Source organism: Sinocyclocheilus grahami, unplaced genomic scaffold (assembly GCF_001515645.1).
Source record: "Sinocyclocheilus grahami isolate Dianchi unplaced genomic scaffold, SAMN03320097.WGS_v1.1 scaffold138.1, whole genome shotgun sequence".
Classification (NCBI taxonomy): Eukaryota; Metazoa; Chordata; class Actinopteri; order Cypriniformes; family Cyprinidae; genus Sinocyclocheilus; species Sinocyclocheilus grahami.
In genome coordinates, this window is record NW_015505317.1 from 576,593 (window position 1) to 590,992 (window position 14,400).

The following is a 14,400-nucleotide window of genomic DNA, read 5'->3' on the forward strand; positions in this document are numbered from 1 at the left end:
TATGTCGTGATGGTTAAGTAATGTCTAACTATATCAAGAGTATTGCTTTCCCGAATGTCAGCGCGCTCGCAAATGAATTGATTTTATATAACAGCTCAACAAACAAGATGCATTAAGTGTGTTATATTAGTCACAATGAAGAAAAAGTTTGAAAAAGTTTTTAACAAAGCCGAAGTAAGACCAATTGTGTGTCTCCGAGGCAGCACTGTGTATTTTGTTACTGAATTAATCTGTGTTTTTGAACAAATTATTTGAGTCAATGATTCAGTGGCCCATTCATAAAGACAATCACTAGCTTACTTTCTAAACGAATCAGCAGTTTTGAATGAATGAGTCAATGGATCACTCATTAATACAGAGACTTGCTGCCACCTACTGGCGGCTTTAGTGTCATATTTATTTATCCATCCATGACAGGCTTAAACCAACCAAGGTGCTATCTCAAAAACACACTGCAAAATATGGTAATTATCACTATCAAAAAAATAAAATAAAAAAAGACATTTTGCACACCCCTAAAATAACCAAGCATCATCTTTAAAAAAAAAAGTTGTCCTAGATTTTTTAAAATTATTATATTGTAGTTTGTATGGTTAATATTAATGTAATTGTGAGCAAACTAGGGTTTAACAAAAGGTAATTAGGCCCGCACAAGGGGACATTTTCTCCGATCCGGCCCTCAACCTTAAATGAGTTTGACAGCCCTGGGTTAGATGAAGGTAAGTGATCACAGAATTTTCATTTTTTGGGTGAACTATCCCTTTAATATTCATATTAAATATGTAATATTAAGATTATTAAGCAGTTTTTGTAAAAAAAATAAAAAAAGCTTGTGCACAACTGCTGAAAAAGGTTTTCTTTCACAGAATAAAAAAATATTATTTTATTATTGTTTTATTATTATTATCTTTATTATTGTTGTTTTTTTCAAAATAAATTAATTCAGAAATTTAAAAACATGTTCATCAATTGTATATTAATTAAATTTCTTCTGTATGTTTAGTTATGAATAATCCTCTTTTAATTCAAAATATGATCCTAACCAAAGCAGAAATCACTACTTCTCTCTTTTTTTTCACACATATCCAGCTTTATCAAAAAAGTACTGGGGCAAAACAATGGTGTGTTTATAACAGATTTGATTTTCATGTAGCTTTACTATATGGTACTGAAAGACACGTGTCATAGTATTTACATGGGTACTTCAAAGAAAACTAATACATATCTAATAATAAAACATGGTGTAACCATGGTACTCTTTGGCAGATGTACTGATTTCTTATCTTGAGATTCGAATAGTTCTGATTGGTTTGGATTAAATGACTTTTACATTATATGCATAATACCAAGTTACAGTCAGTGGCACCACATGAGCAAGATGTGATTGTGACTTTTTGACTAATTTTTCTCTCTCATAGCTCACTCTGGTTCCTCTTCAAATGCAAAATATGACCCTGACCAAATCAAAGCGGAAATCGCCTGTAGGCGTGAAAGGGTAGGTCATTATCCTCAGAGAACAATGCCTCATGTACGTCAGGCCCAAGAGGGGAGGCAGGGGCCCATCATGTGCTGTGTTGATTGTGTGTTTGTATATGTGTGTTGAGGGGAGGTGGGTACCTTTAGGAAGAAGAGGCCTAGGTTTGGGTTCACTGTAGTGTTTCTCTAGGGCAGAGTTTGTTAGGCCTCTATGAATTAGTGCAGTACTACAGGAAGAGTCATTGTGTCAGAAAGCTGGCCTGAGGATGGTAAATACTACCCAGATATAAGAATTCAAACGTTTTTGTCTTGTCGTTCCAAACCATATTATTTGTTTTCATTGGAATACAGTAGGAGAAATCAAGAAGAATATTTAGACAGCTAGTTCATTTTCATCATGGCATTGCTTCAGGTTTGATTCTCGCATTTCATTCTGTTCCAAACTCAAAGCTGTCGTATGGTTTTAGAAGAAATACACTACTGTTCAAAAGTTGGGGGTCAGAAAGAAGTTATTGAAAGATCTCTGTTATGCTCACCAAGTTTGCATTTATTTGATCATAAATACAGTACAAACAATAATATTGTGAAAGATTACAATTTAAAACGAATTGTTTTCTATTTTAATATATTTGATAATATTATTCCTGCAATGACAGCTGAATTTTCCAGTCCTCATTGTCACATGATCCTTAAGAAGTCATTCTGATATGCTGATTTGGTGCTCAAGAAACATTTCTTATTATTCTCAATGTTGAAAACAGTTGTGCTGCTTAATATTTTTTCAGGATTCTTCAATGAATAGAAAGTTCAAAGAGCAAAATTTATTTGAAATAGAAATCATTTGTAACAAATGTCTTGATTGTTGGTTAACTGTTTGATCAATGCATCTTTGCTGAATAAAAGTATTAATTTCTTTAAAAACAAATGATCAAAAAACTTTTGAATGGTGGTGTACATAGGAAAAAAATGGTGCACCAGTCACATAGACTAATTTTGCGATCTGTTTTTGGAGTTTGACAAACATTTAACTGTCATTGTTTGTCAAAGAACTATGTGATGTTTTTTACACACTTTTCTTTTGTGTTTTATGAAACAAATGACACAATTCAAGTTTAGCCTGAGAAAATTATATATAATAACATAATTTAAGAACAATTTGTTAAAATCATAACATTTATCATAACTGATCAAAAAGTGTAAAAAAACAACATTTTGTAGCAAATAAACTCTATATTATGTCATGTTTGGTTTACTGTGGCCTGTTACCTTTATATCTGATGGTTTTCGCTGTATATTGAATGACCCTACATTCCTCCGTTGCGGTTTTGGGAGGGCTGTGTGTATGTGTGTGTTCAAGGTCGTTTTAAGTTTCTGTGTATGTTGGGCGGGTCGGGAACGATTATACATGTCTCTGCTGATGACTTAATCTTTTTTTTTTTTTTTTGCAGTGGTGGCTCTGAAGGGAATCCCACTGTGTGTTTTGATGTGTATTGACTGAGTGGCTCTTGTGTCCACAGCTCACCAGACTCAAACAGGAACTGGCACAGATGAGACAGGAGCTGCAGTACAAGGAAATGGGAGTGGAGACCCTACAGGAGTGAGTTAAACTGAGTTGTACACACAGAGCATGTGTAGTTTAAAAATTAGGGTGAAATTAGTGGCATTTGTTATGGCAAGCATCACTATCAGGCCATACTTAGGGTTAGCGGTTAGTATGAAAGTAATTCATTTCAGTATGCAATATGCCCTGCAAGTAGACTTTTTGCAGAGATGTGCTACTTCTTGTTTAAGTGATCAGATTTATGATTTTCGTTTGGTAGATTACAACTAGAAGGTGAAAAGTGACAAGAATGCAATAGAGTTCTTATTTTTTTACTTTGGAACACCCTGACAACCACTTTTTTTCATGCATAACATTGTGTTGTAAAGTTGTACTATTCCTTCCTGCCCTCAATCTTTTTCGGGATTTATCATACGTGACCCCACCCTGTCATTAGTTTATTTTCCTGCTTTGTCTTATTTTTCCTGTTTATTCATGTTTCTGTTTGTGTGTGTGTCTCTGTTTGGGTAGTTTTCCAAGTGTCCACAAACTTTGCTCCTTGGACAGGTTCAGTAGGTGCACATCAAATGAGACGCAGCTTATGGTGTCACTCTGTATTTCAACACTTCAGTTATGACAAAGTGAATCAGTCTTTTCTATTGTTCTATATCGAGTCTATAGTTTTAATGAACACAATATGCCAGCAACAACAGACTTACTTGAAATTACATAAAGTAGAACATGTTCTTACTTGGTTTTTATATATACTTTTTTTCAGTAAGGATGCATTAAATTGCATTAAATTGATCAAAAGTGACAGTAAAGACATTAGTAGTGTTACAAAGGATTTTGGTTTCAGTTAAAGGGATAGTTCACCCAAAAATGAAAATGTGATGTTTATCTGCTTACCCCCAAGGCATCCAAGATGTAGGTGACATTGTTTCTTCAGTAGAACATATTTGATGATTTTTAGCTCCAACCGTTGCAGTCTATCAGTCGTATAATGCATGGCAATGGTAACAAAATCTATGAAGAGTAAAAAAAACATGCACAGACTAATCCAAATTAAACCCTGCGGCTCGTGACGACACATTGATGTCCTAAGACATGAAACGATCGGTTTGTGCGAGAAACCGAACCGTATTTATATAATTTTTTACCTCTAATACACCACTATGTCCAACTGTCACCAAGGTGTGTACGCGCTCTGGCGTAGTTTACGTTAATGGGTGTGTTGACCTCCAGCCAAAGAGCAATCAACCATAACTTCAGGTGAGCAGGCTCAGAAGTTGGGAATACATGGAAAGTCACCACTCCCGAATGAGTTCGTGCGAGAGAACGTAATCTTTTAGAACGTAATCTTTTTAAAGTCGGTTTGAACAATCCGGATAAGCGCAAGTAAGTACCATTTTGATTAGCCGTTGTACCTACAATGTTTGTGCACTGTGTAAACAATGAGTGACGTATACGTGCGAGAGATCACTTCCGGCGCTTGCGTAAACTACGCCAGAGCGCGTACACACCTCACGCACCGGATGCCGTGCGCATCCAGAAACAAAGTCACCTACATCTTGGATGCCCTGGAGGTAAGCAGATAAACATCAAATTTTTATTTTTGGGTGAACTATCCCTTTAAATGCTGTACTTTTGAACTTTCTATTCATCAAAGAATCACAAAAATATTAAGCAGCACAACTGTTTTCAACATTGATAATAATGATAAATGTTTCTTGAGCACCAAATTAGCATATTAGAATGATTTCTAAAGGATTGTGCCGCATTAAAAACTTCAGCTTTGCAATCGCAGGAAGAATTTACATTTTAAAATGTAATAAACTACAAAAGTTATTTTAAATTGTAATAAAATTTACAATATTTTTGTTTTACTGTATTTTTGAGCAAATAAATGCAACCTAAGAGTGTAATAGACTTCTTTAAAAAAAATTCCCAACCCCAAACTTTTCAGTGGTAGTGTATAGCTTTCATAAGGAGCAACCAAAGAGTTGCTGTGAAAACTGTCCAAGTGCATCTGAATTGGGTCAGTGTTTGTAGTAATCATCACCGTTGAGTGATTGTGGCACAAACAGACACAAATCAGCCCAAACAGACATTCTCTTTCAGTTTCAAGGCAGTTGTATCTTCCGTTAAAGTAGATAAAAAGTAGAAAAGATGGAAATACCATTGCTTTCAAGGCAGGAAAAAAAATTGTTTTAAAGTTTTAGGTAAGTTTTGTTTTTATGCTTTGGTTAAGAGCTTTACGTTTTTTATATACCAAATACCAAAATATTACAAATCCTACATGCAGATATTAGAAAATACATCACAGCAGGTGGTCACATTTTGAATGGTGAGATACATTGATAAATTGATACATCGTATAATTGTAGCTCAGTAGGAGCCCAATTTTTTTTTAATGGTATAAAGTTATTTTATATTATCTCACAGTATTTGTGTGAATAATGAATGGCTACAAAACAAAGTGTGAATGGAGTCATATGTTTAACATTTAGGCAAAATTAATTTCTGAAGTTAATTTGGGTTGGCACTTTTTTAAACAAACCCTACTCAAAGTGTGAGAATTACCAATAGCTGTTTTGCTAGCACTCCAGTAATATTTAGCCAGAGTTCTTCATTTAGACTAAGTGGTCTTTATAGTTAGTATGGCTAGCTAGTGCATTCAGGGCTAATTTCTGCCCTAATTTCACTATTATTCAGTTCAGTGGAGCAGCAAACCAAACAATTACTAGATACCAAACCTTTAAAAAAAAATCCAAATTAATTACCTACTTCGTGTCTGACTAAATGTATTGTTCTCATACTGTTTATGTCAATGCTAAAATAGAACAGAATAGTATTTAGGGTGCTGTGTTTAAATAACCAGTGGAGCTGCTTGTTGGCTGTTCTGTAATGTTTGTGTAGCATTTTTCATGAATTTATGATCCAGGAATGTGTGTGGGGAATTTTACCTAAACCCACAAAAAGCTTTGTGTGTGTCTGGAAAAGGAGACTCCACCTCAGGAAGAGGATGCACCAGTTGACTGTGGGTTGCCAAGGCAGGAAAAGCTCAATAAGCAGAGAAAGAGTGAGAGTCCAGAGTAGAGAGAGAGAGAGAGATTGAGGAGGGGTGGGAAGAGATGAGGAGAGGGCAAAAAGTGCTTAAAAGCATTTTGAAAAACAAAGATATCTGGCAGCAAATTCCTCTCTGCTTCCTGCATCCCAGTGAGGACCCTTATCTCTTAGATAGAACACAACTCTTCTTGCTCCCAGAATAGCAAGATTAACTCTTTACTCAGCACTTTAAGAAAATAAAAGCTCCCTCTGTACATGACTTATCAGGCTCTATTAAAGGGATAGTTCGCCCAAAAATGAAGACTCTGCCATCATTTACTCAAACAGTTGCTGGTAGCCCTTGACTTCTAGTATGGAAAAAAAAATACTATGGAAGTCAATGGCTACCAGCAACTGTTTGGGTACCAGCGTTCTTCAAAATATAGGTTGTTGTTCAACAGAAGAAGTAAATTAATACAGGTTTGGAACAGCATGAAGGGTGAGTAAATAATTTTTTGGGTGAACTATCCCTTATAGTATAAGTATATAGTGTAACCCTTATAGTTCCTAATAAGCACACTACATTGGTTAAACTTATTTGGTGAAGCGTATTATTCAAAATTGAACTGTTTAATTAATAAAGATGAGCATATTGCCTTTATTTGGCACAAAGGTGGTCTTAAACAGTACACCATGTATCTTATGACTTTAGGTAACCTAATTTTATCAGTTTATACCAAAACGAGTGTAGATAAGAGAATAATCCTAATTTAATACCCACTTTATAAAAAATGTGTTCACATATCTACAGGAAAACATATTAAACTAAAATTTGGATGGTATTAATAAGGTCACATTATCCCTCCCCTTTCATCCTGTCTTTTTCTCTTTCTACATCTTACAAACTAGCAGCCGGCATGTCTTTTCTGTGTCACCAGCCAGTCGTGCGCTGCGGTATTGGGGTGGATGGGGTGGGCAGATATCCGTAGTAGCCTGGCAGACTTGGGTCCTGGTCAGGCAGGGCTCTGAAAGGTTGGAGGTTTGAAGAGGGGGAAACAAAGCCCTGCTTGTGTGGAGAGGAGGAGAGGAAGAGGCAGGGCAGGCAAGCTGACAGTACCTGCTGTTGAAGGAGGGTGGCCTGCAGGAAGTGGCCTATGGCAGGAGCTCAGGCTCTACGCCAGAAACACGCTGATGTAAAAGACATGCTTTACGCAGTCTCTCTCGCACTCCCGTGAATATAACCATCAATTTCAACACTTTCAATATCATATATTTCATTTATTATAATTTCATGTCCATTATCATCTGTATGAAAGCTGTAGATGTTATCGTTTTTACCGTTCAATAGTATATTGAGAGGCAAAATATTTCATAATGCTTTCCTGTGCAAATTGATGTACAACGAGGCATTGAAAGGCATTTTTATAACTTTTTTTGTAGCTAGTTTAGCTGGTTGTTTCTGTTTCTAGAATGGCATCCTGTTTCTATGCCCAACATTTCAGGCATTACACTCCGGAGGATATATATCCCACAGTGCTTTGGTGCTTTAGAAGACAGACATTCCCCGACGGGAGGGTTTTAGTGTGGTGCTCTCCAGTTTCACTTGCCTAATTATTATGCCTTTGAGACTAGAAGCTGGTTTAAGTTAAAACAATATTATTCCAACATGGATGAATGGTTAACCAGTCTGTTAGACACGAGGCAATGATGTTGCTAAAAAGAACATTATTTTGTGTATTTGGTGTAATGAAATGTGTTTGTGTGGTTTAAGGTTTAAAAAACACATTATTTTCCACATACTGTACATTATTGTTTCTCCTCTATGCCCCGCCGTTCTGAAACATGTCTATTTTTACAAAGCTCATCGGTCTTAAAAGCGAGGTGTGCTCTGATTGGCCAGCTATCCAGTGTGTTGTGATTGGCCGAATACCTCAAGCGTGTGACGGAAATGTTTCGCCCCTTACCATACTGTGATGCCATGTCCCGGCGCGATGAGACAAAACCAATAAAACCCATTATAAACGAGGCATTTTTTGCATCCAGTGGGGACATAATTACGGATTATAATGACTTGTACTGTCTTTTTACGAGTTGCGTAAATCTTCCCACATCGTGACGTAGACATGTGGGGGCGTGTTTAAACGAGGCGTTTTAGGAGGGGGTGGACGAGTCTTAACTTTTATAAAGAATATCTCTTTGGGTTTGAGGGGGATCTTATCTATTCACAAACAGCTTGTAACTCTCCAAAGAGAAAAGAAAACTTGAAAACGCATCATATGACCCCTTTAACATTCTCACACAATACTGTATGACTTGGTGGTATATTAACTTTGTGTCGAGCAGTGAGGTTGGATTGGCTCTGGTAGAGTAACACCCTGTTTGGCGTAAATAAACTCTGATGTCATTGCTAGTTTAATTCTTTATAATTAGTTCAGCTGCACAAGGATTCTTTAAACCATATGTAGATGTTTATTAGCATACAGTTCCAGGTGCAGACAGTGCACAGCCATGGAGAATGGAACACAATGTCAGTCTACATTTAGACTCATCGGTGCTGCAACAAATAGTGTTTCACTGGAAATGATGGCATATGTCTAGTGCTTGATTTGATCTGCTAGACCTCCAATGCAGTATTGTGTGTAAGAAAGAAACCTGTGTATTTGTATTTTCTATTCTATTCTTTTCTGCTCACTGTGCCCCATTAACAATTCATGTCAGCAGATTAACAACATGGCTGATGTTTTTTTCTTGTGTGTTGTCTTGAGCAGAATTGACCGGAAGATGTCCAGCAGTCAGACCAACTACAAACTAGATGAAGCACAGGCCATCTTCAGCGAGCTGCGCAGCATTAAAAAGGCCATCAGCACCGGCGAGAAAGAGAGGCAGGACCTCATCCAGGTTAGACAGACCCAAATCCATCACCTTCATAGATTTTTCCTTGAATTGGAAAAATGTTTTTATATATACTGCATATACAGTATGTATGCATTCTTATATTTTTATACTTTTAAAAATATTTTTTTATAATTTAATGGCAAGGTAAGTTAACACAAAATGTAGTGTTATAAATTTATATAAATAAAAAATTATGTATTTAAATTATATTTATTTATATTTGAATATACATCATCACAGTATTGTTTTGGCAAACTCTTATTCAGTTCAGCTCTGGTGTGTAATACCCTCTTTTCAGAATGCAATTCAGAATTCCTAATGTATAAATCTGTTTTCCATGTTTTTTATTCCTCGTTGAAAATAATGATTCACTCGGAATTGTTGTTACAGAAGTCAAATGTATTGCAGGCAGAAATTCATGTCAATGTTATTTTAATATCACTGAGATTCTGTTGTATTTTTTATTGATATTTATGTTAGTTTTTATTGTTATATTTTCAATGTATAATTTAAAAGTTTTATTAATTTTGGATTAAATTTTTTTGTCACATTTATTATTATTTTTTTTTTATATTTCTATATAGTTTTTATTATTTTTCTTTACGTTTTAGTTTATTTTAGTGCATCAAGTTAAACTAAATGAAAATTAGAAATGTTGCATTGGCAACTAACTGAAATAAAAAAAAAGTTTAAGTTTCTTATTTCATTTTATTTCAGTTAAAATGTAGTTTATTTCAGGTAGCAAAAGGTTTCTTATGGTTTTAGTCTTTAGTTAGTATGGTTTTAGTTTAGTTGTCTCTGTGTACTGAGTGCATCAATAATGACTGAATAGATATTGATATGTCTCATAATATGTTAATCATTTAAACACCTTCAGCTCCCTCTCAAATATCTTTTATTTTAAGAGGTGCTGCCATCTTGTGTTCACAAGTGATCACTGAGAACTTCTGTTATGAATGTCTCTTTAATTTGTTATAATTTTGTTGTGCACAGAGCCTGGCCAAGCTGACGCTGAACTTCTGTGACTCCATTAATGAGGTGGCCAACAGTGCTGAAACTCTCGGTGACTCCTGTAGTGTGCAACAATACACAGACACTGGCTGCCAGACTGATCTGATGGGAGAGGTTTGTCAGGATTTTGTTGTTGTTGTCATTGTTTTACAACTGAAGTTTCAGTTATTTTATATTTGACATTATAATTTTGTGTCATCACAGAGATACATTTACAATCATCGCAAAAGGTTTCTTATGGTTTTAGTCTTTAGTTAGTATGGTTTTAGTTTAGTTGTCTCTGTGTACTGAGTGCATCAATAATGACTGAATAGATATTGATATGTCTCATAATATGTTAATCATTTAAACACCTTCAGCTCCCTCTCAAATATCTTTTATTTTAAGAGGTGCTGCCATCTTGTGTTCACAAGTGATCACTGAGAACTTCTGTTATGAATGTCTCTTTAATTTGTTATAATTTTGTTGTGCACAGAGCCTGGCCAAGCTGACGCTGAACTTCTGTGACTCCATTAATGAGGTGGCCAACAGTGCTGAAACTCTCGGTGACTCCTGTAGTGTGCAACAATACACAGACACTGGCTGCCAGACTGATCTGATGGGAGAGGTTTGTCAGGATGTTGTTGTTGTTGTCATTGTTTTACAACTGAAGTTTCAGTTATTTTATATTTGACATTATAATTTTGTGTCATCACAGAGATACATTTACAATCATGATGCTCAATAATTAATAATGGTATTTTCTCTCTTACAGTTTGGCACCCAGGAGTCATCACTGCTTGCAGAAAGAGTCAAACTCAGTTGGCAGTATGAAGAGGCTAAGAAAAAGTAAGTGGATTTGCAAATATGCACTGCATACCTATTATGAACAACAGACATATAGCATACTGCATAACAGTCTGGTGCTGGAGGTAAAATTATATTTATTTTCTCTACAGAGAAATTGATTTTTATGAATAACCTATAAACCCTTTAAAACAGGCCTACCATGAGCTTTCAGGTTGTTAAAATTTAGTATATGCTTATGTATATACAGTATGTACAGAATTCAAAATTCACTGTGGTTTCAGCATCATTAAAAAAATAAATAAAGATTGTCTTTGATTTGATTATAAAATTTGCAGTGCAAATGCATAATGTATCATAATGTTAAGTACACTGTCTTTAACTTTTTTCTTTAATTAATAAAAAAAAAAAAAATGTTTGCTTCAAATTTATAATGTTGTGATTCATCTTGGAGCTGGTTGTTTTGGTTTATGGCTTAGAATATTTTGACAAATTTCTTCAAATCCCAAAATCATTTTTTTCCCTGAACCTGGGCTGCCAAAAAAAGTTGGTGGTCACTGTGGTCAGAGGTTGTTGTTGTCATATGGCATTGTTAAGGGGTGTTCTGACAGTTGCTAGGTGGTCAGATACTGGCCAGTATCTATATGATATTTTGGTTACTAAATATGCATGGAACCTGATGTTATTATATGAATTTCCACCCATTTTTCATCTACTGTGTAAAAAATCATTCAGATTACTATGAAAATTGTATCACACCTCTCAATGTCACCTGATTTCAGTCATGTGATTTCAAGAAGCTGAAGTAGTTGACCAAGGAACTTCTATTCAGGCTGGCTGTGATTCCTGAAAGTATAGTTATGTGCCTTGTCCACTGCCTTTAAGGGAAACCCTGTCTGGATTTGCCATGTAATAATGTTGCTACTACTTCACTGTAGATTTTAGTGGTTTGTATTAAAGTTGAGTGGTGGGTTGATGTGGCATACATTGCACTTGGAATCTTCTATATATTTGAGGAGGAACTGATGCTGTAGCTTTTGGCCTCTGTGTTGTAACAGTGGCTCCATGCAAACCTTTTTACAAGATGCATGTTTCCATGGCAACAGAGCTGGCCGTAAAGTGCCAGGTATGACATCAGAGAGAGAGAGAAAGTGAGCGGGGAAAAGAGAGTGAGTTGAGAGAGGACAAAGCTGTGGAAACTTGCATGCTCTCTGACTGAGTCACAATATCTGAACTCAAAAAAGTGCAGAAACACAATTTCTCATGTCAAACATAGAGCTGCAGCCTCTGTCTGTTCTTTAATGTTTTTGCCAGCACTTTTACACCCTCACACACACAGACATATTCACAATATTACATTCTGTTCATGCCATTATTCCTATATACCATTATAACATTATTTATCTATTTTACTATTTTTTTCTTTTCAGTTTTAAAATATTTTTTTCCCAAAGAAAAAATATTAGATCATTAAATCATTCTAATATGCAGATTTGCTGCTCAAGAAACATTTATTATTATTATTTGTTATATATAACAAATAATAATATAGTATATTATATTATTATTTTTATATTATTATTATATTATATTATAATATAGTATAATTATTAAACCAGTTGTGGAGCTTACTTTTTTTTTTGTGCTATTTTAATACTGTTTCAGGATTCTGATGAATAGAAGGTTCAAAAGAGCAGCATTTATTGAAAAAAAAACAATTTTTGTAACAATGTAAAAGCCTTTACTGTCACTTATGATCAAATTTAATGCATCCTTGTTCAATGCAATTGTGTTTTTTTTTTTTTTTTAAATTTTACTAACCTCAAACTTTTGAACATTAGTATGATTAGTATTGAATTGATTTAATACAAATCATGTGTAGCCTATGTGAACACAATCCTCTCATCATGTGTTTTATTTGATTTGCTCTTGCATGTATCTGCTTACAGACATTAAAATTGATCCCTTGTCTCTCAGGATGTCCAGTATTCAGCATCAGTTGGCTCAGTTGGACAGTGAGAGCTGGTCTGGACGAGCAGAAGCTGATCGGGATTGGGACTGTCTGCAGCTGCTGCGGGAGAAGGAGGCCCTACTCCAGGAGATCACTCTACTTAGCCAGCAGCAGCACTCCCCAGACACGCTGCTTCAGCTGCAGGAGGAGAAACGCAGGCTGGAGGAGGAAGTGCAGAAAGCCCAGAGTGTCCAGAGCCAGGGAGCCAATCAGAGGTCTGCTTTATTTCTTCATACACAGTCATGTCTGTGGAATAGAGTAGATAGATTGTTAGATTTTGTAGATGTTTAAGCATGTGTAGTCTTCTAAAAGAAAACTGATCAAGTGTATCTCAATTTGTGAATTCTGAGGGATTGTTGAAGGGGTACTTGGCAGGTTCGATGCGAAAAAAAGCATGGCAATAAAAAGCATTTGCACTAGCATGGCAATAAAGAAAAGCATGTCCCGTAAACGTAATATACCTCCACTCAAAACATAGTGGGAGAATTATGTATTTGCTATCAGGAAATCTTGCAAACAAAATAGTTCAGTAAAAGTTTTGTAGATGCCCGCAGAGGTAAATAAGGGAGCCCTCATTTCCCCACTGAGCAAAGCAGATGTACTTGTTCCAGCTCTGATCTGCTCATTATGAGCGTCTTAGATCTGAGACCTCAGCTGAGACATATAGGGGTTGTTTTGCCAGGTGCCACCTGCATGTTTTTCTGTCATGTTATGGATATTGATCCATTTCTTTTTGTGACATTAGGAGCCATAAAATGGTAAAATTACATTTTCTTATGATGGTGAAAATTAAATTACATAAATCTTATACTACAATGGTCTTCTTCCGCAGACTATGCGCTTAAATCATTCCCACTTTTGCACAATGAACAACTGAACATATTAACAAACAGGCTTGCGTTTGTGATCTACAGTCTATGATTCTGTGAGATCAAGCAGACATCAAATGGTTGGTTAAATCTGACTGACTGTATTTATTAAATGTGGTAAATCTGTATCATAATGTGTGTTGTGTAGGATATTACAGCAGGAGAAGAGGAATGCACTTATGAGGCAACTTGAGGAAGCCACCCGTATCACCACCTATCTACACTCTCAGCTGAAGAGGTACATCACACACACGACCTGAACGCCCTCATACAAACTTGATTCAGAAAGCATAAATCAAAACTTGGGCTGTCTGTTTGATACACTTATTTAGTACAATTAACTGAATTTATAATCTATGAACTATATAATATAATATAATAATATAAAGTAATTTTATCAGGACAAACTTTTAAGGACTTATTTATGGACCCAGAAAACTGTTTACAACTTTAATCAAAAGTACATTAAAATAATCTTTATTGAATTGTGCTTTATCTTGCCTTTTTTTGTGTACTTCAAATTTAAAGAATAAAAGGTTTGTTTTTATTATATTGTATTTATGATATTATGTTGTTGAATGTTTAATTTGTATTTGCCATGTAATAATAGATGAAGCTGATATAGCAATAACATATAAAGTCAAAAAAAAATATATATATATAAATATATATAACTTTGTAAAAAAAAATCTAGTTTGTGGTAAATTAATGTCATTGACAGTTCTTCTATGTGTGTGCATATGTATACTATATATATATATATA

At 35.2% G+C, this 14,400-nt stretch overlaps 1 protein-coding gene across 2 annotated transcripts in view; it reads left to right on the top strand.

The window, feature by feature from the left end:
- Positions 1-14,400, top strand: part of LOC107591161 (protein WWC3-like) — a 57,648-nt gene that overhangs the window by 33,415 nt on the left and 9,833 nt on the right. For both annotated transcript variants that reach the window (XM_016280214.1, XM_016280213.1), the window contains exons 4-10: positions 1,419-1,495; positions 2,994-3,073; positions 8,833-8,962; positions 9,953-10,084; positions 10,725-10,798; positions 12,734-12,982; positions 13,785-13,874. In XM_016280214.1, the coding sequence (XP_016135700.1) occupies positions 1,419-1,495; positions 2,994-3,073; positions 8,833-8,962; positions 9,953-10,084; positions 10,725-10,798; positions 12,734-12,982; positions 13,785-13,874 (832 nt within the window). The remainder of the gene's footprint in view (positions 1-1,418; positions 1,496-2,993; positions 3,074-8,832; positions 8,963-9,952; positions 10,085-10,724; positions 10,799-12,733; positions 12,983-13,784; positions 13,875-14,400) is intronic.